The sequence below is a fragment of the Sinohyriopsis cumingii genome, chromosome 9 (assembly GCF_028554795.1).
Source record: "Sinohyriopsis cumingii isolate HCF-2022 chromosome 9, ASM2855479v2, whole genome shotgun sequence".
Classification (NCBI taxonomy): domain Eukaryota; kingdom Metazoa; phylum Mollusca; class Bivalvia; order Unionida; family Unionidae; genus Sinohyriopsis; species Sinohyriopsis cumingii.
In genome coordinates this window covers 21002943-21027555 of record NC_142969.1, presented here as the reverse complement: position 1 = coordinate 21027555, position 24613 = coordinate 21002943, and the positions used below count along the sequence as shown (strand labels likewise).

The window sequence follows — 24613 nt, the reverse complement described above, 5'->3', positions numbered from 1 at the left end:
TACTTCAAAGGAGAGGTCATATAATTTTAGCATCGGAGATGAAATATTTTACTAATAATGCTTACTTTTATTTTCGCTCTGTAATGCTATAATTCTCCAGCGTTATAATATATTTTATCGACCTGGATTTAGGACATGGATTACCAATATTTATCCAACAATGGAATCAAAATTGACATTGCTACATGTATAGTTCTTATAGTTATTATGTTTGAAGAGGTTGTTTAATGAATGCAATTACAAATTATCTAATTATCAGTATTCCATCCCAAAACTCGTTCATATTTCCCATACAAATGCAGTAACCTATAAATACTTCCTTTCCCACAATCTGGTACGTAGTCATTATTTTGATAATAAACTTACAATGTTTCATTTTAATGTCAAACGCCTCAGCCATTCTTGGCCGATGTACAATGCATCGCTGTTACAGGCTATTGTTTAGTTGGCGTTACACACAAAGGGAGGCACTTCATGAAATCCAATAGATGTTGCTGGGACAAACCGCTGAAATATGTTATTGATCCGACAAAGTGTAGACAGAGTTAACAAACTGGAACCTCGACTATGGAATATGCTAGTGAGTATGCGGTGTATAATTAATAAATTATGGTATTTCTTGTGTGGCATACTTGAAATCTTGCTGGAAAGTATATAGCTTGTAAGCTCGTGCCGCTGTACGTCGGTCTTGTCATCATTATTCACAATACATACAATAGATCTGTAATTACTGTGGGGATTTTTTTTTCTTGACTTCGCCTGACACGTTTGTTGTCTTTTAGTGTGCATTAAATCTCACCATTAGCATGGCAGCCTAAATCCATTCCTGGTTCATTTTATAGGGTTTAGGCAAATATTCCACCCATTCCATCTATTGGTCCATTACTATACATTGGATGTAGCAATGGCATGACATTACCAGTTGCTAGTTATGTGGCATATTTCTACTTAAATAGTTTCATAGGATAAATAATTCAATGAGACATTTGTCATAACAAAGTAGTCATGGAAAATAAAAAGATAAGTAACATCTAAACAAAAAATGAAAACTATTAGAATTGGCAGACGGGAAAAAAGTTTTATTAAGACATTAATTTTATAATTGCTTCATATAAAAGAAGTTTATTTAAATATCATTAGTTACAACAGTCAGTGTTAGAAAAGAGTGCTTTGTATGGAGGGGTTAAGACCGTATCTTGCTTCGTCAAAAAGTATTTTCAATGCTTGACTTCTGTACTGTGACTCATTTCATTCAAGGCAAGAAGAGGTAAATATTACTTGTATGTCACAGGTGTGGTATCAAGGCAGGTCTCATTGCGTAGGGAACGTTGGACCCTTTACAAGTTGCCAAACCTTGGTCTGGTTTGTGTCTTTCTCGTAACTGGTACAAATTCCAAGCCATCTGAAAGAAGAACAAACATTGTTATTTGTCTTAAAATACGTATGAATAATCACAATTATTTACATGTATGAGTACATTTTGTTAGGACATTCGGTTTCTAACAAAGTACCATTCATATTGCCTTTGAGATGCTTTGATATCATCAAATATTCCTTGTATTTTGTCAAAAGTAGCTTATCCCTATACTTCAAACACCTTGTGTATATACCCCTGATTCATCGTATGATAATCTAAGAATACCCATGTGAAACCTGATATAATATCATTGAAGAAAAATGAACGATATACTCATGTACGTGAATTTGATTTCTTGCAACGGACACTTTGGTCTCATTAATCACACACCTTTGCAATCTGTCAAAATTAGACGATAAGCCAACCTCAATAGGTATTTTATGATATTCTGTTATAATGTATTAATGTATGCTGAATACTTGGGTGTCTGTATCTCACATAACCAGAGTTAAACATTCACGAAGCGCATATAACGACAAAGAGCACAATTACTCAAAGAAAACATGAAAACACGAAAGCAGCAGTCTTGCACATTGGAAATACCGTAATATATTGAAATGTATGAATTTACTAAAGTCGACGACATCTACCGAGGCTAGAAATATGCTAAATTCAATCCATTAAGCACAAACTGTACGTAATAATATGACGAATGTTTTTTCAAACTACATACAATTCCATAATTAAATTTATTGGTTATTATAATTATATGTGTTTTGTTCTTATGTTAATTGTTAATTTCACCACCTATCGAATGCATTATTTAATAAAGAATCAATTTCAATCATATTTCATGTATGACGTTCTTATGATATACTAATATAAGTATTTTTAATGTTGCACATATATCTGAGACACTTTTGAGGTCTTCTCCAGAGGGAACGTGTATTTAAGCGCACTAATATGATTTAACAAACATTGCATAGTACAATTCCCGAAAAATTGATATGGAGGTCGAAAGGTCAAAATCAAGGTCACAATGATTCGAAGATGCTAAATGGTTTCCGCCAATAACGTGCATGTGTCTAAAAGTAATAACTATTTTTCTTTTGATGAAGAAAATAAGCCTATTGATTTTGGAATCCTAGTCTCAAACAGGTCCTTGTCAGCGGAAGTTCACATCTAAAAGCATTTTATGGCATCGAGTTTTAAATCGATTAACTTTTGCTAAATACTTTGGTAGCTTGTGTTGGTTGTCCTTTCATAATCGAGCCTTTTATTAAGCTGTATTGCCTTGAATATATTATTAGTCTATGTTATTATTGTTTTTGTTTTTAAAGCGTAATCAAGAAAACTTTATTAGGCGTCACCCCATTGTTCCATTATAATTATCAGGATCGACATCTCTGACAATATGATTTGATATAATCATATCACTAATTGGTTGTACTGCATTAAAGGCCTTGTCGTGCAGGACTATGATCTTTGCATATTACAAATATAATTTAACATACAGAGAAGAAGACTTAGGTGATAGATACAGGACCAAAAATTATTGTATGAAAAACGGGATAAAAGGAATGAAGAAAGAAGGATGGAAATATATGCATGTATTTAGGAAGATAAATATTTCGGGATGTCATTGAGCATGTTCTCTGACAAGATAAGACATAAATGGTAAAGATGTTGAAAATATGTATGCATGAAAGATAAAGATAACAAGATAAAATCCTTAAAATGTATGGTCACTCGTGTCTGAAGAGTGCAAAGGATAAAAGCATAGACATCAGTCTTACCTTTTAGTGCAGACGAGTGGGTAGTCCTCTTTCAGACATTTCGGACTGATGAAGTTGAAGAATAGCCACCCGAAATCATTTGCCGTTTTTTTATCATCGGCAGGGAACGTCTCTGAGCTCGCAACACTAACCATACAATCCAGCAACTTTTCATCACAATCACAACCGGATCTGTAAAATAGATGATGTATGAATAGGTGTTTACTAGCTTTCACTGGATTGTCCAACAATCGAGATTGCTGCAGCCTAGTTGCCTAAGAGCTTTCTTTTGTAACAGTTATACCAATAATTATGAGGAATTCAACCACTTGATTCAGTACTAAGTACATCTATGTCACAGCGTACTAAAATTACACATTCTTTGCAATCGGTGTAATCGAAAAATATTTTTTAGAAGTGTTAAGCTTACACATGTGATATAATCCGTGTTTAACGCGTTACACTATTTCTTAACAGCAAAATATTCTTAAATATATCGTTGATGATTTAAAATTCCTAATGATCAGGATGTGATTACTTTGTATGTCAGTTCATATAGGAACCACTTCATGAGACTCAAGTTATGTTGATCTTTTTATTCGTCGCCCGTCTGGACAATGCAAAACATTAAAATATACTCAGATTGGCGGAAGTCAATAAACTCAATACTCTGGTTCTTACAAGTGAAAGAAACAGAAACTAAACACTGCAGTTCTGTGATGTGCAATCTATTTTGGGTAAGATTTACATTTTGGGTGACCTTACTAAAGTAAATATATGCATGAAATATATTATGCGTTAAAAGCTATATACATACATACTTTACACTTGCTTCCACCTGATTTTACTGAGACAACAGTTTTATAATTACAGAAGAATTATGTGGCAAACTGAGAAATAAAGTAAATGATAAAAGTCTCGTATCACTGTTGTTATCATCACCATGTTATTAAGGATGCGTTTGCGATACACTTACACTGTGTAGATGGCATTGTTTTTGAGACCGTACTTAGTGTCACCTGCTGTAATGAAGGTCTCGCATTCGTCATGTGCTTTACAGCATCTATCCGTTTGTTCACTTGTCCCAAACTCACTGTCATTCTTTGCTACGTTTCCGACCCCACACCAGTTAGTTCCTGCAGATGTAAAATGTCCAGCTTTATTACACTCAGAAACGATATGCAACACAATTTCAATTTACATAAAGATGTACACAGTCTATTTTTACTACGTTTATGCGCCATACACACCAGGTTGTAAACAACGTAGTCATTGTAATTATAGTCCTTATGTCTGACTGGTACTGTCCTCCTGATCTAACTTTCATTATGTCATTTTCTGGAAACGTTCAACGCAGTTTGGGTTTAACTTAAGAACAATTGTAAAGTGCCTGTTTTGTTGAATTCTTCCTACCCATAATGCATATCAAATGCATAGATAAAGATATAATTGCGCGTAATGAATTGTCACTTGAATACCTCTTCATTTCGGGAATTAATGATTTTGTTTATTCCTAATGAATGTATAAAAGCTATATTTTATTTATAGTTCATTACTTAGTTATATGACGTGCTGAAAGTCTTATTTTTGTCCCATTACGAATGTAGGATGTATAGTTTTACTCGCGTTCATCCTCCACCCAAAATAGTCCCGAGTTTATGCTAGTTTCTTAAGCACTGTATTGGACCATCCAGGTTACATTAACACATTCCTAGATGCTTTCTTTGTTATGTGCAAGTGGCCTTATTTATTGAGGGGTGGTAATGCTGAACGTTACCTGGGTAAATGCCTTTGCCAATTTTCTTAATAGCTTCCCATATATCCCAGAGAGATCTCTCTTGTACTGACATTATCTTCTCCGATTTCGAGATGCCAGCCTCTTCCTTCTTAATACCGCACTCCACACTTCTGATTATATAAATATTTATTACGTCAATACTGTGTCGCTGTGATTAATATATCTGTAATTTATACTTTACAACTAAGAAAGAGCCAATCACATTATTATAATTAATGCAGGTAAGACCTAAATAAATCTACACCTCTGAGACACGTAGGAGAACAAGCATTATTTGAATTAAACTGCCAAGTAACGTTGCACAAAAGGTTAGGCCCAATTATTGGTAATAGTCTTTTCCAGCATACTTAGTTTGATCACAATAGCTTAACAAATATACAAAATATGAAATACAAGGAGCTAAAGGCTTTATACGGTATGGCTAGCATCAATCGGGTTGTACTTACCTCATGTTGATCGAAATTGCTGCGAATAGCAGACATGTTACTATACCGACAGACATCTTAACAAAAGGGTAAGGTGGAATTATGTGTTCTATCTGCGATGTTAGAAAGGTTCACTGCACTCAGTCCTGTAGATATTAGAACGAGGTAATGTGTCATTCTTAAGGCAGCAGTCTGTACACCAATATGCGATTAATTTGCTATATATTATATGACATCATTACAAGGATAAAACTTCGTTGTTACTGTAAGGCTGCTGACAAATAAACCAGACCCAAAACATTAAATTGTCAAATTAACTGGATTAAAGTTGTTCCTCATTTATTCGACTTTAATGATATGCTGCAAACAAATAGAAGGTGACTCTCACATTAATCAGTGTGTAGAAAAAGGAATTAAATGGTCTATTTATGGATTTAATCCCATAGACAGATAGCACAATTATATGATGTACTGAATCATTTTAAATCTGGCAATCATCGAATGACATGAGTCAATCAGCATGGTATTAAGATAAGATCAAACGCGCCTTCTCTTACTGTGATATATCGAGGATATTTCGTCAAATCGTTTGAGAATATATAACCGCTTCAGAACTAGTAAGGTGTGGGTTTCGATATACAACATGACGGAAGTATCATATGCAATGCCGCGAATTCTTGGCTTGGTAGGTGTAACATTAGATCTCTCATATTGTTTATGCTGACATTTTATTAGCGAAAAACATTTTTTTTTTAAATTACGATATGCAGAATATTTTATGTTTCGTACTACCTAACAGGCATATATCGGCCAGACAAGGACCCGATATTTCACGCAATTCTAATTAAAGCAGTTATTATAAAGTGTATACACGCGCTGCTAGAAGAAAAGAGCAGAACAGAACTTTATTGGAAATAAATTAGCCTCAGGAGAATCAAATATGGCATATGAATCAAACGAACAATGTTTGCATCTGTATGAAGTCATCATGGGGTCAAAAAAAAAAAGAGAGAAAAGAACGGTATATTGCCTTTTTTGTTTGAATGTTCAAAGATAATTCTATGCAGAACTAACACTATAATTGAAAAGACAAGTTCTTTATATAACACATAAAGCAATTTAATAACTCGTAATGCAGGCTTTGATTATTTCATCCTCATCCTTTATATTAAATTCTGCTTAATAATGGAGTCATGTCTACGCTCCTTAAAAAATCTTACAACACTTTAATTGTCATGTTCGCAGTTTCATCGTCTATTTTATTTATATTCTTAAGAAATGTTTCTTCGTTGTCTAGAGCGAAGATTTTTTTAAAACTTATGTCTTCCAACATTATTTTAGATAGTCATAAACTTATCCGTTCTTTTATTTTATAATCAGTTGTATTTTAGTTTTATTTATTTTTAATTCATCTGCTTTTGCTTAGATGTGAAACAGGTGCTTGGCATTATACACAATTCTCTAACTATGACATTGACTTCCATACCAAAGTCTAATAGAAAGAGAACAAGCTCCATTTTTATGTTTAGTTTAAAAGATTGTTCCAGGCGACGTTCTGAAAAGCGACGACAAATCTTCAATACTATGTTTTAAATTTAGATTTATATTTCGAAATGAAATAACCAATGAGAGATATATTTTGGAAAGTAGCGCTAGTCACATTTCTATCCTTACGGAGCACTGAAGATGTTTCCCGGTAGAGCCGGACACGTTTAAAAAGATAATCGATTTATAATAATAATAATAATAATAATAATAATGAAGATGATAACTTTGCATATAGCCTAATCTTTAGAAGTTCTTAACTCTTTACAACATTAGCCAAACCTATAACATAAATAATGATATGATTACTAAAAATAAACAGATTAGAAAACATAAAAAACGTGTTGAAAATATTTAAGGTAGGAAACATTATTAGGTCTTTAAATTTATCCTTGCAGTCAAAATAGGTGAGTTTTAAGAGCACTCTTGAATGGGATCACTGGTTCTTTGTGTCTAAGTTCAATGGGCAATAACAAATCAAAAACGAGAAATATAAAATTAAAAAAAATAATAAAAAATAAAGAAGATATTCAAAGTCACTGCAATAAAAATATTCAATGACAATCGATTTATAACAAATAAAACACGAGAATGTAAATTATCCCCAAATATAAAAACAAACAAAATATTTAAAGTCAATGAATTAAGAAAAGACCTAAAGTCAGTAAAAAATCCGATTTAAAGATATCACAGATTCCATTACTTCATAACACTGAAAAGTTGATACAAGTATTAGGTAGATACACTAGCAAAATAAAATAATATGTCAATATATTTATCTAAATATAAATATTGATGCATTCCTAGCAAGTTAAATTGGTATGAATACATGATATGAAAAAGTCCATTGCCGCAGAAAGAAATTCTTAAATTTAAATTTGTACCCACTAAGATCTGATTTTAACAAAGATAGATCCTGTTCCTTTTTAAAGAAGCATTATGGCAAAACAATGACTGAAATGTCAAGGGTTTATATTAAAATTCAGCACAAGAAAGATCAGAATTATAAGATTTACTTACTTGTAAAGCCCGTCAGTTGTTATCTCAACGTTTCTTCACGAGGGAATGTGGTTTCAGCTGAGCAGTGTCGAGTTTTATACCTTATTTTTCTTTAGAATCCCCGGATGTAAAAGTTTCTTAATTTAACCTCATCGGCAAGTCAGTTTTGGGGTCATTACCCTATGCGTGGAGAGAATAATTCGTAGATTGCATTAACCAATAGTCATATTTCTTGCTTCGCAGTGTTCTTTTTTCTAGTGGTCAGCATTTTCTAACGTTTTTTTTGATCATGTACGTTTTTACATTAGATATAACATTTCATTGTTGCAAATAAATTTTCAAAAATTAAATTGATGAATACAAATGCTAAATATTTCCTGTGTAATCGTTTCAACTATAGTTTTGGTTTGAGTTTAATATAATAATGTACGTGCTTGTGTTACGAGTGCCTTTGTGTGCCTATGCTTTTTTGGTTTGCAGATTGTTTGTGTGTATTCGTATGTGTGTGTGTGCGTACTTGTGCCTAACTTATTATATATGTTTATCATTATCTGTATTTGTCCTTGAAATGTTTGTATGCGCTTATTTAACACATTTGACATACCTATATTATGGTGTATATTCCAGTAAAATAAACCTAATAAATATAAATAAGAACAAAATATCTATTTGATTGATTGACTGCACGATGGATATTTATCTATCCTCAAACCATACTGTAAGATTATTCACTTGTTTAACATCGGTATGCATGTTTTGAAGTCAGCAACAAAGATAGTTTTCCATTTTTTAGAACCTAATATCTACCTTTTCTGGTAGAAAACAATTAAACTTACGTTATTGCAATATTCTCATAGAATGTTCAACTGGTTTTTGATTGTTATTTTGTATTTTTAGTTTTTGTTTTGTTTGTATGTAGTTAGTTCTGCTTTGTTTGTATTTGGTTTTGGATTTGTTTGGTTTATGTTTTTGCTTGGATTTTGTTTTTGTGTTGTTTTGTTTTATTTGGTTTGGGACTTGTATTGTTTTGTTTGCTTACTATTATAGCCGCAGCTGTAACAGTTATGTAACCTTATGAAGATATAACTATTTTAAATAGAAAGAGCTGATGCTAGTTTGATACATTTAGATATTATGTAGAAATAATCTATTAAGAATGCTGAATACATCATCTTACATTGTTATTTGGCAGCAACATTCCTTGCCACTAGTTAGAATATACTGCTTCAGAGAGGTAAAGTAACTTAATGACTGTCAAGAATCTCATGATCTTTCTAATCTCGACGGTTTAGTCAACGTCAAGCACAATGTGAATGGTCGCATTACTGACTCATTTGCCACGAGGGAAGGTATATGTCAATGATTAAATTATGTTTACAGGTAGCAACACTTATTTAGTGAGGGTTTATAAATATGAGAGAAGTTGAAGACTTGCAAGGGCAAAAAGGATAGGTAAATAGGACAATGATTGCGACATCTCGGTTGAATGATCGAAATTCAGAGCTGGGTGCATGATCGGGTTAATAAAACATAAAACAAGAGGGTCGGTTGATGTTGTTTTTTGTTTGAGATTTAATTCAGATCACAGGCACGATAATTAAAACGTATCTAATGCAAAAGACAGACGATCCCTTCGACATTCCCTGAACAGAAGTTCTTTTCCATCATCTCGTTGCTGAAGTTTCATTCCAATCAGTTACTGCCAAAATCGCCAATTAATAGCAGTACGTTAAAGAACATAAAAGAACTAAACAGAACACGATAATGATATTTTGGGACGTTTTAAATGTTTACAGGTTTAATTTGATGGTTTTACGTTTTCGTTACCTTTATTTGCTTTACAAAATGTAAAACATAACTCTGAGACAATCACTTTATTATGATCAGGCAAATTCATCTGTGCATACAGGACTGATAAATCGTATGAAATGTTGAAGGATTATAAACAGTAGAAATTCATTAAATCATAATTACAAAGTTGTATTCAAGATCAAGATGTGTACCGAGTACCACAGACTGTTCGACATACATTTAAGACGGCTATAATTGTACAGGCTACACTGACCAATAGAATAGTGCTTGTATGGAAGTTAGGAAACTATCCCTCAAAAACGATGGTGTGAGGTATGTACTAATGTTAATTTATTTTGTATGACTATTAGGAGCATGGCTCTTGAAAAATCAAATCGAGAAGCTATCGTACTAGCTATAGAGTCCATATTTGAAAATGAGTCGACACCGAGACACCACTAAGTTACTAAAGGTGGGATTCAACAATAATTTTCAAAACACATATCTAAAAAATCTCGGTTTCTAGTATTACGTTGCTCAAAATGCCACAAAAACGCCACGTAGAACAGTTTCAGAGGAGAATTATAAATATAATGTAACGCAGTTAGAGAGCTGTGTCAAAAATTAATTTAACGTTGCAGACTGAAATAATATTGCCATAAGGGTTTCTGTGTATTTGACACTAGTTGAACCAGGTTTATATGTACATGTATTTGAGAAAGTGATAAGAGAGAGAGAGAGAGAGAGAGAGAGAGAGAGAGAGAGAACGTGGATATGTAAATGCGGCAATACTAATGGCAGCTCGTCTGAGTTATCGAATGTCTAAAGCCTAGTGATAGGTCAGGTGAGTGACGCATTTGTCCTGAGTACATGTGAAAGTAATTGCTGTGTTAACATTAATTTCCGGCTAAGGCAGCAACATTAGTGGAATGTTAGTTTATTTGGGCATGTATGTGTTAGAAAGATATGTCAGAAAAGCAGAAAATGAATATTAAAGTAACTATCATTATGGTAAAAATTTAGGTATTTATTGGTACGGAAATTTCTATACCTTCTAATGTAAAATCCTATATCCACTGAAAACAGAAATTATGAAACAAGTATGTTTGAAAATCACAAACCATCTTTTCTAAATTTCAAGAAAAATATAAATGTGAATGACATGGATTCCAGTTAGAAATTGAAATAATTACTGAGGTTAGAAACTTGCCAATATTTGAAACAAATTAATTGACAAGTTAAACCATTAAAACAGGCTATCTGAGAGAATAATACTTCACTTGTTATAGTTTATGGCACCGAATTGTAGAATTTATTAAATTAGCTTTTCCAGGTTGTACAAGAGAATAACGATACGCTATCGTTCTTCATTTTTGAAAGCCATAAAATATAGCAATAAATATTTATAATGCACTTTTCTTTTATAATTCAGTTCATTATAGTTTTCCAATTTCTTAATGACTACAATCTGTACTTTTCCACATATCATTATTTATGATGTTTGTGTAGCTGGCATACCAGATCGCTTTGCGATTCTATTCGTTATAGATTACATATACAGTGCTAAGTCAGAGAATTTACTTTAGGTTGACCTTCTTAAAATCTTCTGCAAAGCCTCTCTCGTACGATTTCCTAACACCATAGATAAAGTGAATAGTGAAATAATTATTGGTATCAAATTCAATTTTTCAGAAATGCAAGATATTTACGGTTTAGGTTTATATTTCCATCCTACTTGATGCCATAGTTGTTTAACATGGCACAATTTGAAATTATTTAAGCTCTGTGTGATTAGTACTCACAGCTGAGTAAAGTCTGTTTCCTGGGGTTTTCAATACAGTAAATTCAGATATTATAAGGATAGATTTTTCAAGAGATTTTTCATAGAAATAACAAATAACAATCTAGTGACTTCTGGTCATGTTACAATGTGCACTGGTTCAGGTTATACATTCATACCAGAGAAAATAATGATTGACCATTTCAGTGCATAGATTGCTTACAGAGTGTACACTAGAAACCTTCAAAAATTAACTTTGGATAAATATTTGTTTGAAGAATGTAATTAAACTGACAAAACTCACTAATCTGACATAAGACAATTATGGGTAGGCATCAGAGACATAAAACTATATTGTTTTCAGTTAGTATCTAATTTATAAGAACATTCATACGCCTAAATTATAACCATGATTTTGAATGAAACGATGCATTTATAAAAGTGAGAGTTGGGTGGGCTCTGCAAGACGACGCGTCCCAGACAGAAGTCTTTCATTACTATTCATTACCAGTGTAAGTGTATTAGAGCAAATTACTTTATGGATTGTTGAGAATATGACCTACTCGGATGATTGATCAATGTTAACTATCGTATACCATCAATTATCTTATAGTGCGAGTATACAAACGAACAAGAACCAGTTTAAGCTGTAAAAAGCGATATTAGGTTTACATTCAGATTTTATTAAGTTTCAAACAGATCTGTATGAATTCATTATAGCTTACACATTTTCGGGTTATTAAGTTTCAAACAGATCTGTATGAATTCATTATAGCTTACACATTTTGGGGTTATTAAGTTTCAACAGATCTGTATGAATTCATTATAGCTTACACATTTTCGGGTTATTAAGTTTCAAACAGATCTGTATGAATTCATTATAGCTTACACTTTTTGGGGTTATTAAGTTTCAAACAGATCTGTATGAATTCATTATAGCTTACACATTTTGGGGTTATTAAGTTTCAAACAGATCTGTATGAATTCATTATAGCTTACACATTTTGGGGTTATTAAGTTTCAAACAGATCTGTATGAATTCATTATAGTTTACACATTTTGGGGTTATTAAGTTTCAAACAGATCTGTATGAATTCATTATAGCTTACACATTTTGGGGTTACTAAGTTTCAAACAGATCTGTATGAATTCATTATAACTTACACTTTTGGGGTTATTAAGTTTCAAACAGATCTGTATGAATTCATTATAGCTTACACTTTTTGGAGTTTGCTGTTTATTATTATCTAGAAGCTGCTTTCAATCATTAACAAAAGAAAAATAGTTTTATTTGATAAACTAATAGATTAAATGAATGAAATCTACAAAACTTATATTTCGTCTATATTGTTCAGTGATTTTCATGATTTATTGACAATTATTTTGTAATGTTCTTGCGGCGTACCTGCATAATTTTATCCTCAGTGCCCATGTTTGTATCATTATTATTGGTTTATTGAGCTGGTTGTAGAGTATTCTATTTAATGTAATATATATATATATATATATATATATATATATATATATATATATATATATATATATATATATATATATATATATCAGAGACCACGTTCCCGTGCTTGTTTTTGGATGTAAAAACCGCTTTTAAATTCTTGTGGTTTTCATGTTTCATGTTTCTAGGTCAACATTTACCTACTGTTAGCTAAGTAATATTTGGTTTTGAAATGTTATGCAAAACATTTAGAATAAAGCAAATAAACTTTGTAGACAGATACAAAACAATATATCAATGGTACGTTTTGGGTTGTTTCAAGAGTTTTATTTGTGACACGTAAAACTACGATTGTTGACTTTTATCGAAATGCGCTTTGTGTGTGTGTGTGTGATTTCAAATTTTAACGTAGCTTTAACAGTTTTTCAGTCATATCGCTACGATGTCTGCAGTGTGGCAGTTTAAACTGATGTCTAGCACTGAGGCATCATACCGCAGAAATGTAGCATGACGTCCCACCCAGTCACATTATCCTGACACCAGACTGACCAATCCTAACACTAACCTCTTAATGCTGAGCGCCAAGCGTGGTAGGTGTTAGTACTATTTTTTTCAAGTCTTTGGTATGACTCCACCGGGATCGAACCCACGACCTCCCGCATCCAAGGCGGACGCTCTAACCACTAGGCCACCGGAGCAGTTGAAAAAAAAATTTGTAATTAGCATACACTTCATTCCATAGTTTTAGTAAAATAAACACCAGAGATAGTTTACATTCTGTTATATTTACTATTGAGTGTGTGTGTGTGATTTGGATTTTTAACGTAGCTTTAACAATTTTTCAGTCATATCGCTACGATGTCTGCTATGTGACAGTTTATAGTGATGTCTAGCACTGGGGCATCATGCCGCAGACGTGTAGCATGATGTCCCACCCAGTCACATTATCCTGACACCGGGCCGACCAGTCCTAACACTAACCTCTTAATGCTGAGCGCCAAGCGAGGCAGCTGTTAGTACCGTTTTTGTAAGTCTTTGGTATGACTCGGCCGGGGATGGAACCCACGACCTCCCGCATCCGAGGCGGACGCTCTAACCACTAGGCCACCGGAGCGGTGTATATTTACTATTGAGAAAATTTGCTTAACTATTTATTTTAATCTTTCTAGTCATGAGACTTGATCTCAATCAGTTATTTTAATTAATATTTTTATTGACTGATAATCATTTAAATAATGGCTGCTTGCTAAACATAGCAGTAATGATATCAAAAGTTATAGTGACATGTCTAACTTTACTGTAAAATTAGTAATTAAATAAATTTTGTCGTACGATTTGCTCTAACGCTCGCGGTGTTATGTTTCGTTCTTTTGCTTTCGAAGGAGTTTGGTTTTATTTTCCTTTTTCTCTTCAATAATTGTTTATGTCATTTCAGGCATAGAGTTTCTTAGATGATCACATATTGTAATGTGTACATGCAAAACTATAGTAAATGTTATTCGAGTTAATCTAAGTGGTCCTATTTACCTGTCCATTTTCTCCTTGCCTGACCTTTGCTTCTGTCAAAAGGACTGACCTAGAAAACCCGTAATGTACAATTGCTCATGCCTTTAAACATAAAATAACCTTTGACCTATCAATAACTTCTGTCAACTCTCTTTGTGAAGGTGTTATTAATCCGATCACTATTTTTTCACCTTGTACTAATCTGGTGATTTATGATAATCATATACGTAGCCATTGGTCTAGTTTCCGTTAGTACCTTTATAGTCACTCTTTTATTTTTGAAGTAGTGCTGGCTAATTGAGTATACGCTCATGTTTAAAAGCGTTTGCAAAAGCTGTTTTGCAAATATATGACGCTATATGACACTACTAGAAAAAAATCCATTATAGCACATTTTATCAGTAAACAAGTGTAACATACTTTCTGAAACGATTATGTCCACAGTAGATTGTCGAATACTGCATACAAACATGTTTGGGTCTAATGTTATAAGAAAACTATTTATAATGACAATTTTCATAGCATTACGTAATAAAAGGACATGAACCTTACATGAACCTTATTCTTTTGAAAACACATATATATATGTGTATGTGTGTGTGTGTGTGTGTGTGTGTGTGTGTGTGTGTGCACAGAGACAGACAGGCGAACAGACAGACGGAGATATATAAAGAGAGAGAAACAGTGTATATATGTGTGGGGAAGAGAGAGATTCCATAGAGTCTGTTTTGAAAACATGGCTCAACTCAGTAACAACGATCCCAAATGTCAGGAAAAATCTAAACCCCAAAACAGTGCTCAACAGAACACGCTCGCCCCATGCCAACCAGCATGCATCTCTCTCTCTCTTTCTCTCTCTCTCTCGCTCTCTCCAGAAGACAATTTACGTCCGGTTCCAGACCAAAATTAAATTTTCCCTGCGAAACAGATTAATCTGAAGAGACCCATTGAAAGCAAAATATTATGAAACTATCAAACATAGAATATCGAAGAAGAAAACTTACGTATTATGATTATTAACGTATTTGAACATTCTCTAGACGTGTGTCCTCCTTTTAAACCAATTTAAATAAATCAGATGCTTCTGCGGAAACCATTGGCTTTGTTTAGTTCATTTGCGGTCACCTCTATCATTGATCTTTTGATTCCAAAATTAAAAATGTTCTTTCACATTCCACATTATAGTTGTAAACCATCAGTAGTAAGGTGGGATACTATAGCGACAATGGAAATTAGCATTACAGGACCCCTTGGGAACATATAGCGACAATGGAAATTTAACATGGAGAAAAATCGTGGGAACATATAGCGACAAGGGAAATTTAACATGGAGAAAAATCGTGGGAACATATAGCGACAAGGGAAATTAACATGGAGAAAAATCGTGGGAACATATAGCGACAAGGGAAATTAACATGGGAATAAATCGTGGGACCGTTGAGCGACAAGGGAATTGAATATGGAGAAAAAATCGTGGGACTGTTTAGCGACAAGGGAATTGAACATGGGATTTTTTTTTTTTTTTTTTTTTTAAAAAAAGGGGTAGGCAATGGAAAGGCTATCTCTTTTCGAGAAATATGGGGGCCCTGAAAAGGGCCTTTGGGTTTTCTTCTGCTTCTAATTTCTTCTTTTTCTCCACCAAGTTCTTATTTTATCTCCTACACTCTTTTTCTTCTTTTTTTCTCCTCCTCTTCTTTCTTCTCTTCCTCTTCTTTCTTCTCTTCCTCCTCCTCTTCTTTCTTCCTCTTCTCATTTTCTTCTTTTTCAATTTTTTCGTTCCATTTTGTGACGATCGTCGATAAATACCTATGTATCTATAATCAGCTGAAATTCCTATGAAATCCCACTATCTATTTATAGCTCCAACTTGTGGGTTTTTCCTTTGGAAAATCCCACTATCTTTTAATAGCCTCAGCTTGAGTGACGTTCCTGTTTATGAATTCTAGTATATATGTATAGCTACAAAATGTGGAAATCCCCAAGTCGATATTTATAGTCTCGAAATTTCCAGCGTCAGTGACGTCACTGTACTGAACACTAGGGATAAAATATCAACAGTGTTGCAAGTGGCTGACCTGAATACGCGCTACTGTAGGTAGGTAGGTAGAGTGTATCTGATAGGGATCAAGTGAGTTTTATACGGACAAACAGAGACCAATAGACACACACAACGTACGCGCGCAGACACACACACACACACACAAACACACAAACACACACACACAACGTACGCGCGCCGACATACTCACACACACACATACTCTCTCTCACACACACACACACACACACACACACACACACACACACACAGAAACACACAACGTACGCGCGCAGACATACTCACACACACACATAAACACACACACTATAAAATAGATAAAATTAGTAACTACTTACAATATCAACTTCTATGACGATCGTCGATAAATGCCTATGTATCTATAATCAGCTGAAATTCCTATGAAATCCCACTATCTATTTATAGCTCCAACTTGTGGGTTTTTCCTTTGGAAAATCCCACTATCTTTTAATAGCCTCAGCTTGAGTGACGTTCCTGTTTATGAATTCTAGTATATATGTATAGCTACAAAATGTGGAAATCCCCAAGTCGATATTTATAGTCTCGAAATTTTCAGCGTCAGTGACGTCACTGTACTGAACACTAGGGATAAAATATCAACAGTGTTGCAAGTGGCTGACCTGAATACGCGCTACTGCAGGTAGGTAGGTAGAGTGTATCTGATAGGGATAAAGTGAGTTTTGTACGGACAAACAGAGACCAATAGACACACACCACGTACGCGCGCAGACACACACACACACACACACAAACACACAAACACACACACACACAACGTACGCGCGCCGACATACTCACACACACACACATACTCTCTCTCTCACACACACACACACATACACACACAGAAACACACAACGTACGCGCGCAGACATACTCACACACACACACATAAACACACACTATAAAATAGATAAAATTAGTAACTACTTACAATATCAACTTCTGTGACGATCGTCGATAAATACCTATGTATCTATAATCAGCTGAAATTCCTATGAAATCCCACTATCTATTTATAGCTCCAACTTGTGGGTTTTTCCTTTGGAAAATCCCACTATCTTTTTATAGCCTCAGCTTGAGTGACGTTCCTGTTTATGAATTCTAGTATATATGTATAGCTACAAAATGTGGAAATCCCCAACTCGATATTTATAGTCTCGAAATTTCCAGCGTCAGTGACGTCACTGTACTGAACACTAGGGATAAATATCAACAGTGTTGCAAGTGGCTGACCTGAATGCACGCTACTGCAGGTAGGTAGGTAGAGTGTATCTGATAGGGATAAAGTGAGTTTTATACGGACAAACAGAGACCAATACACACACCCACACAACGTACGCGCGCAGACACACACACACACACACACACACACACACACATACACACATACACACACACACACATACAGAGGGAAGAGGAGAAAACAAACCCCAAATATACTATCAACACAGAAGGGAGATGATACAAACCCCAAATAAACTATCCACACAAACGTACGCGAACGCATACAAACCCCAAATATACTATCAACACAGAAGGGAGATGATACAAACCCCAAATAAACTATCCACACAAACGTACGCGAACGAATACAAACCCCAAATATACTATCAACACAGAGTGAAGAAGTAAAAGTTTTTTGAAAGCACCTAAGCCCTCACCTGCAATGACCAACTCTGCCAAACACCTAAACCCCACCCCACCCCACTCCCAACACTACAAAACCCATTTAACCCGTTATTTTATGGCATCAGTGTGTGATTTAGGAAACATCAAGACACAAAATAATGGAGGAATAGACTGACTATTGTTTACCGACTTGCATGCCTAAAGAGCGTGCGTGAAGGAAAACATCCTTCCATTTCAATTCTAACTAAAACATGATCCAGAGGGATAGAGATAGGTGAAAGGGCACAATTTCATAAAGTGTGAGTAGAAAACAAAACACGCCATCCTTATTATACAATGTCAAGACCAAGAGACACGTATGTGTTCTTTCTGGTCTATTCTCTTTTAGAAGGTAGTATGAAATTTCACATCAGGGCCAACGCATCGGCTCACATTGTCAATTTTTCCATTTCCATGTCTTTACTGGCACAAGTTCTTCATCATCTTCAATTTCTTCTTCTTCTGAATCCCTCTTCTCTGTTTCGTCTTGTTTTTGTTTATTCTCTTTTCTCGTAGGGCACTCTGAATTCCAGTGTCCTTTCTCCTGACAACGATATTAGGTATCTTGACTTTTGTCTCTCTTTCTTAGACGAAGCAGGTATTCTGGAGACAAATACCCATTTACCTTTGCAGATATAGCAAACTTCATTAGCACTTACACACTTTCGTATGACTCTCATCAAATCAACGACCAAAAGAGTAAGTTTTGTTGCCACTTTCGCATGTGAATTATGCTTTCGTATGACTTTTAGCAAATATTTGACCAGCAGGTCGATCTGTGCTGACTCTTCCATCTTTGATCGTTTGAGAGCGGAATGAATACTCTGACGCTAAGACACTCTCCTTATATACAGAGACCTGCTGCGTATGAAACCTAGTCAAATGTAATTTTGCAATAAGATGAAACGATTTCATTGAGGAAGTAAAAGGCAATGATGTACCGTATCGCCTCACACAAAACCTGAAGTGTTAGTTCAAATCCGTGTCAGCGATTTCGAAGACGACATAACTGGGCTTTAATCAATGCTCTCCATTTCTGCCACAAAACCACGAGTCCTGATTCACGCCAAAAGAAATTTCGTTCGGTCCATAAAAAATAGTATCACATCTGAGAAACGCAAAAACGAACTTCCAGAAAACTGAGAACGACGGCTTACACCTACAACGTAAATGTATGAGTTCAAGTAGTGCGTAAGACTTAGTCAAATTAAATTTTTATAGTCAAGACGAAACGATCTCTTTTCGAAGAAGAAAGCAGACACCAAACGACAATGGCGATCCGTGTCACACAACACTTTTCAAAATGTGTATGATCAGAGGTTTATTTAGCGATCTGCACGGTTAAATTAAATGTTGATGTATTTTGCAATAAGACGGACACAATTTCCATGGGATCGCCCATGGTACGATTGTTCGTGCATTAGTTTAATTTTTAAAAATATTTTTTTTTATATAAATCGCCTATAGGATAGACCCAGTAAAGCATGGCCATTCTCGTCACTGTCTGAATAGCTACTCAAGTCAATTCGAAGCGAACGCGGTAAGAAAATAAGTATAGCCAATGAAATGGCTTACAACGGGTGATGCATTGTTTTGTTCTAGGACTGTGTGGCATAATAATCCCTATGTTCTTGCGTTGTTGCCATTACAGTGCAGACACTGAAATGTGAACTTACAAGCCCTCTTTGTGTGTGTGTGTGTGTTGTACCATTTCCTCTTACCACATCAAAATACTGAGCGTCACAGTATTGGTTCGCGTTTTCAAGCTGACCATTTTTTTATATCTCACTTAAACATTTCGACATAAACACTCACACTCACATCGGTAGAATCAGAACAGACGTGTTACAGTATTGAGGGGCATGTTATCTTTTTTTTTCAAACCAATAAATTTGGGGTTTGTATGAAGTAAAGAACCGAAAGTACAGTGAAACTCAAGGATGATGACCCAATCTGTCTGTCTATTGATGCATGTATTTACTTAAGAAGAAATATGACCTCTAAAACACAAAGAGATACGGCAAGCATGATTAGATTAAACACAACGATGTTTTTCCTTCACGCCTGTGTAATTTAGAGTTTCAATCGTCTTTGAACACAAACTTGGTCTCCTTTTGTAGGGCTTGAAATAATAAAAAAAGCTGAAAAATCTTAAGCACTTTGCTATAGATAATTTCATCAACAGACTAAACAACATAAATACCGTTACAACAATAGAAAGCCTTAAATCTTCTATCAAAAAGAAATGCATGAAAAAAATTAAAGATTAACGATAACTAACCAATGAAACCGAATTTAACAAAGGCAATGACATGTGAAGAAATGCCTCTCACTTTGGAAAGGTAGGCGAATGTACTCTGTCATGCACCATCAACTTGAAAAAAATTATAAACAGAGAGAAACCTGAATTCAAAATTCAGTTGTTTTTTTCTTCAAAATTATTTCGTTTCTTTTTTCTTTTTTTTGGAACAAATCTAAGCACTAATATAGAGTGGAAAAGGGAAAATGCACATACAAGCTTTGATATTTCTGAAAAAATGAGGGGATATTCCTAACGTTCATAACCACCTATATATGCTTGGACTTGTCTGTGACTTATCCACAAAACAAGATGTACATATTTCTGGTCAAGCTGCAAGTGTGTGCGTGTTTTTGAAAATGGTAAAAACTTGGATATACAATTTTCTCGTGACACTTATAAAGTGATGAGTCTGTGCAAGTGTCAAAAGCCAAAGTCATATAAGTTTTGTATTTTGTACGGCTTGTAAAGATTTCCACTTTAGGAAATGTGAAGTATCACAAGTTATTATCACAAACAGAAGTGGAACATAGGGGCTTGCAAGAAAGAAAATAACCCAGACAGTTGGTGTCATCAAGAGTGCTAGAGACGGTACCCGAACTTGCTTGCTTACTTGAATTAAAGTGATTTTCGCTCTAATGGAGCATGTATCACTGGTTTAATAACGCACCGCGTGATTTTTAATTACTCCTGGGGAAGGAAAGAGAGCCTCATCCCCCAGGCTTTTATGTACTCACAGACTATTTTTAAATTTAGCCACTCAGGTGTAGGACTAACTAGTCCTTAACAACCTGACTGAAAGGCTTTACACATGAATGGGAATTGTCTCACCACACACTCATTTTTCTGTCCGAGCGTGGTAAAGGAGGAAAAAGGTGCTCAGCAAGACAGCCATGGATGTTAAGTACTCACCAAAACGCTAGCCCGTACTTATTTCAAATCAAGTCGTGTCACCAAAAAAGACGACTTGTACGACATCAAAGGCATTGTCAAACGCAGAATGCCTCAATGCTAACTGGCTAGGTCTGCATTTCTTGCTCCCGCTGCTGTTGCGTATATTTCTTCCCTCCACACCGAGTTCTGGGCCTAATTATTTTAATTTCGTTGTACCCGAACTTACATTATCCATATTATCACCAACAAAAAAAAAAACCAAAAAAAAAAAAACCGCACAGACCTAAAAGAAACATTCACTCACTTTTTTTACAGAATATTACTATTTTTAAAATTTTGATAATCGACGGAAACGAACAACTTAGAGTCACACTTTCTAACCAAGATAAAGAAATCATGTGCTGATAGACTCACTTCTGTATTTTTTCTTCTAACTGACTAACATATCATAGGCAATGGAATGTTATTTCTTTTCGAGAGTATGGGGTAGCCCTGAAATTTTTTGGGAACTTGAAGCTATGGCGATCGCTTAGGTTATAAGATGGCGGCCTCCTCTGACGACAGGCTTTCTCACAGGATAAGGTCTGCTTCTTCGGAAAAGAGAAGAAGAACTCTTTGGTGTCGATACGACAATCGACAAAGCCTCTGTCAGGTTCATGCTGCTGCTGTTGCTGCTCTCTCTCTGCCGTTTATGAAGTCTGTACTTCTCCATCCATTCTTCTTTCTCCTTCTTGAATTCCTCCTTGAAGAGCTCTTCTTTCAGGTCTTCAGTGACTTTCAACATTATGATATTGTCTATCTCTTCAGGTCTCGGTATCAGACTTGTCATGACCCTATGCAAATTCACATAGGCTTCGTTCAACTTGGCTAATCTTGAGCACATCTTCGTAGGAAGATAAGTTAACAATGGATGGGCAGACTGGAGACTTCCCCGTTTGTATTGTGAAAGCGCGGACGTGAAGGAAAACATTGCTACACGGTTTTCGAGCCGGAACGTTCAAATAGTGTTATGGGAGGGATAGAAAGAAGTCAAAGAGCATCAATTCAACATTCCTATAGCCAAACAAACCACAAAGGCATTTTTGTTCTTCAAAACACAACATTTTTTATTCATGCTAACAAACAACTCTAACATTTTTTTAACAATAATCTAACACTATAACATCAAACATTTTTTTCAAATACCAAACGTTTTTTTAATTCACACTCTACTTTAAACAGGGCTGACAACGTTGTGAATGAAATTGTGATTTCCACTGTTGGAAATCATTAGGCCATTGATGGACACTACGTTTCCTAGCTTGAGACAAAAGATAAGCATAATGGTCACAAAACCATCGATCTACTTTCACATCGTTTCTAGCAGAAGAACGAGGATCGAAATGAGTCACTAAATGTTCTAAGGAATAGCCCAGGCTGCGATGATGCAGAAAATACACACAGTACTGTCCACACACCAAGGAATCTGTGCCTTGTAATTTCACATTATTGAATCGGGTGGTTTGAGCATTTCTTCTCATAAAGTCGATGATATCGTCTTCCAAAGGGGGCAATCCGTACGAATCGAATTATTCCACACATCCTTCTTGAGGAAAGTAGACGGCATCCCAGTGGGTTCCTGGGAGATGACTGTCGTCCGTGTTGATCACGTAAGCTTGATGGTCTTTAGGTTTGCGATGAGGGAGTTCATCTTTAGCACAGACGACAGGATTCCAAGAAGCCGTATACGAACTGTGGTTCAAAAGGTAATAAAGTTCTCAGGTATCCATTTTTTGTTTTTTTTCTTAAGTCATCAATTCGATCCTGACTTTCTGCTTGAAAATGTCTGACAAGTAATCGTTTTCTTCGCCTTGTCTCCCAACTCTGATCCAACAGAGCTTCGATGCGATGGATCTCTTGAGTTGTTAATGGAGGACAATAATGTTCACGCAAGCCTTTATACCACTGTTGTAACACGTCTTCTTCCGAGATGAGACTCCAAGCTTCGTCCAGATATTCGTCCAATTTTTCTTCTTGACTCAGCATTAGCATTTATCGTGTTGAATTTGACTGGGATGATCGTTATGACATCCATAGCAATCTTTCTTGATCAATTCCTTAATTTTTTTTCTGTCAAGACTATAGCATAACAGGAAACTATATGTGATTCTTGTTCTGGCCATCTAGACTTCATCATGATGACTTCTTCGTCTTTGTCTTGGGGTTCTCCTTCCTCAGGATCTTCACATTCCATGTCCAAAGAATCCCTACTATACAAACATTGATAAAAGTCTTCCATGACTTCTAATAGTGTAGAATGACTTCTCTCAAACTGTTGGCTTATATCGTATTGTCCATTTCAGCATACAGGAGGACGTTCACCGTATTATCTGCGCGTAGATTTTCTGCAAACTGAAATTCCACACGGATCTGGCCGGATTTTATAGGGTGAAAATGTCACTCGTCGCTGTCTTGACTTACAATTCGTTAGAGAACCGTTTTCGAAAATGGAGTTTCACTGTAACTTTCCCTTTGGAGAAGGGAATATTTTGTCCCAGATCTCCTTTTATAGCAATGTTGACAGTGTCTAAATACGACTTACTGACGGGTAAATAGTGAGGATGTACAAATTCACGGTGTACGTGATAGGTGTTTGCACCTTCCTGGTCATTGTTTGTGGTACTATCCACTTTGAAAGGAATGACACGCAGTAACGGCACAGAGGTGTGTCCCACCACGTTGTACTCCACCACATCGGAATACACAAAGATCAAATTAAGTCCTTGGTTCAGTTCTACCGGGTTTCCAAAAGCTCTGTAAAAATCCATATTACTTTTGATCTTGGGGCTCATATTGTTTGCGACCATTTCTGCATGTCCACCCAAAATTTCAAACAAACTACCATTGAACCTGAGGGACAATGTGTCCGTATCTTGAAATTTGATCACGAGACGATGAGCCACTTTATGGTACTCAATCTTCACACTTTTTTTGGCTCTGTTCAGTGCTTTGCCAAAGGCTAAGTTGAACCTGTCCGCAATAGTGTCCACCAAATGTTCACCACTAAAATAATAACCTGAAGGAATTTTCAAGGTGTAGATAATGAAGGCTGGATTGCTGGCTGCTCTTGTGTCCCCTAAAAACCCGATTTTGTTGATTTCTTCCTCCAATTGGGCATTCAGGATTTCCACCTCGAAAGTGTTTTGCTTTTCGGTGATGTTTTTGATTTGTGTTGGGTGAATGATTTCCACTAAAGCC

At 35.3% G+C, this 24613-nt stretch overlaps 1 protein-coding gene across 1 annotated transcript in view; it reads right to left on the bottom strand.

Moving 5' to 3' along the window:
• Nucleotides 1–1064: 1064 nt before the first annotated feature.
• The window catches only part of LOC149791362 (phospholipase A2-like), a 94980-nt gene continuing 71431 nt past the window's right edge, over nucleotides 1065–24613 (bottom strand). Inside the window, exons 2-7 of the mRNA XM_089969184.1 lie at nucleotides 7921–8079; nucleotides 5377–5501; nucleotides 4910–5040; nucleotides 4109–4268; nucleotides 3154–3324; nucleotides 1065–1402 (exon numbers count right to left, since the gene is read on the bottom strand). Coding sequence (XP_089825310.1) covers nucleotides 1312–1402; nucleotides 3154–3324; nucleotides 4109–4268; nucleotides 4910–5040; nucleotides 5377–5432 — 609 coding nt within the window. The 5' untranslated portion in view covers nucleotides 5433–5501; nucleotides 7921–8079 and the 3' untranslated portion in view covers nucleotides 1065–1311. The remainder of the gene's footprint in view (nucleotides 1403–3153; nucleotides 3325–4108; nucleotides 4269–4909; nucleotides 5041–5376; nucleotides 5502–7920; nucleotides 8080–24613) is intronic.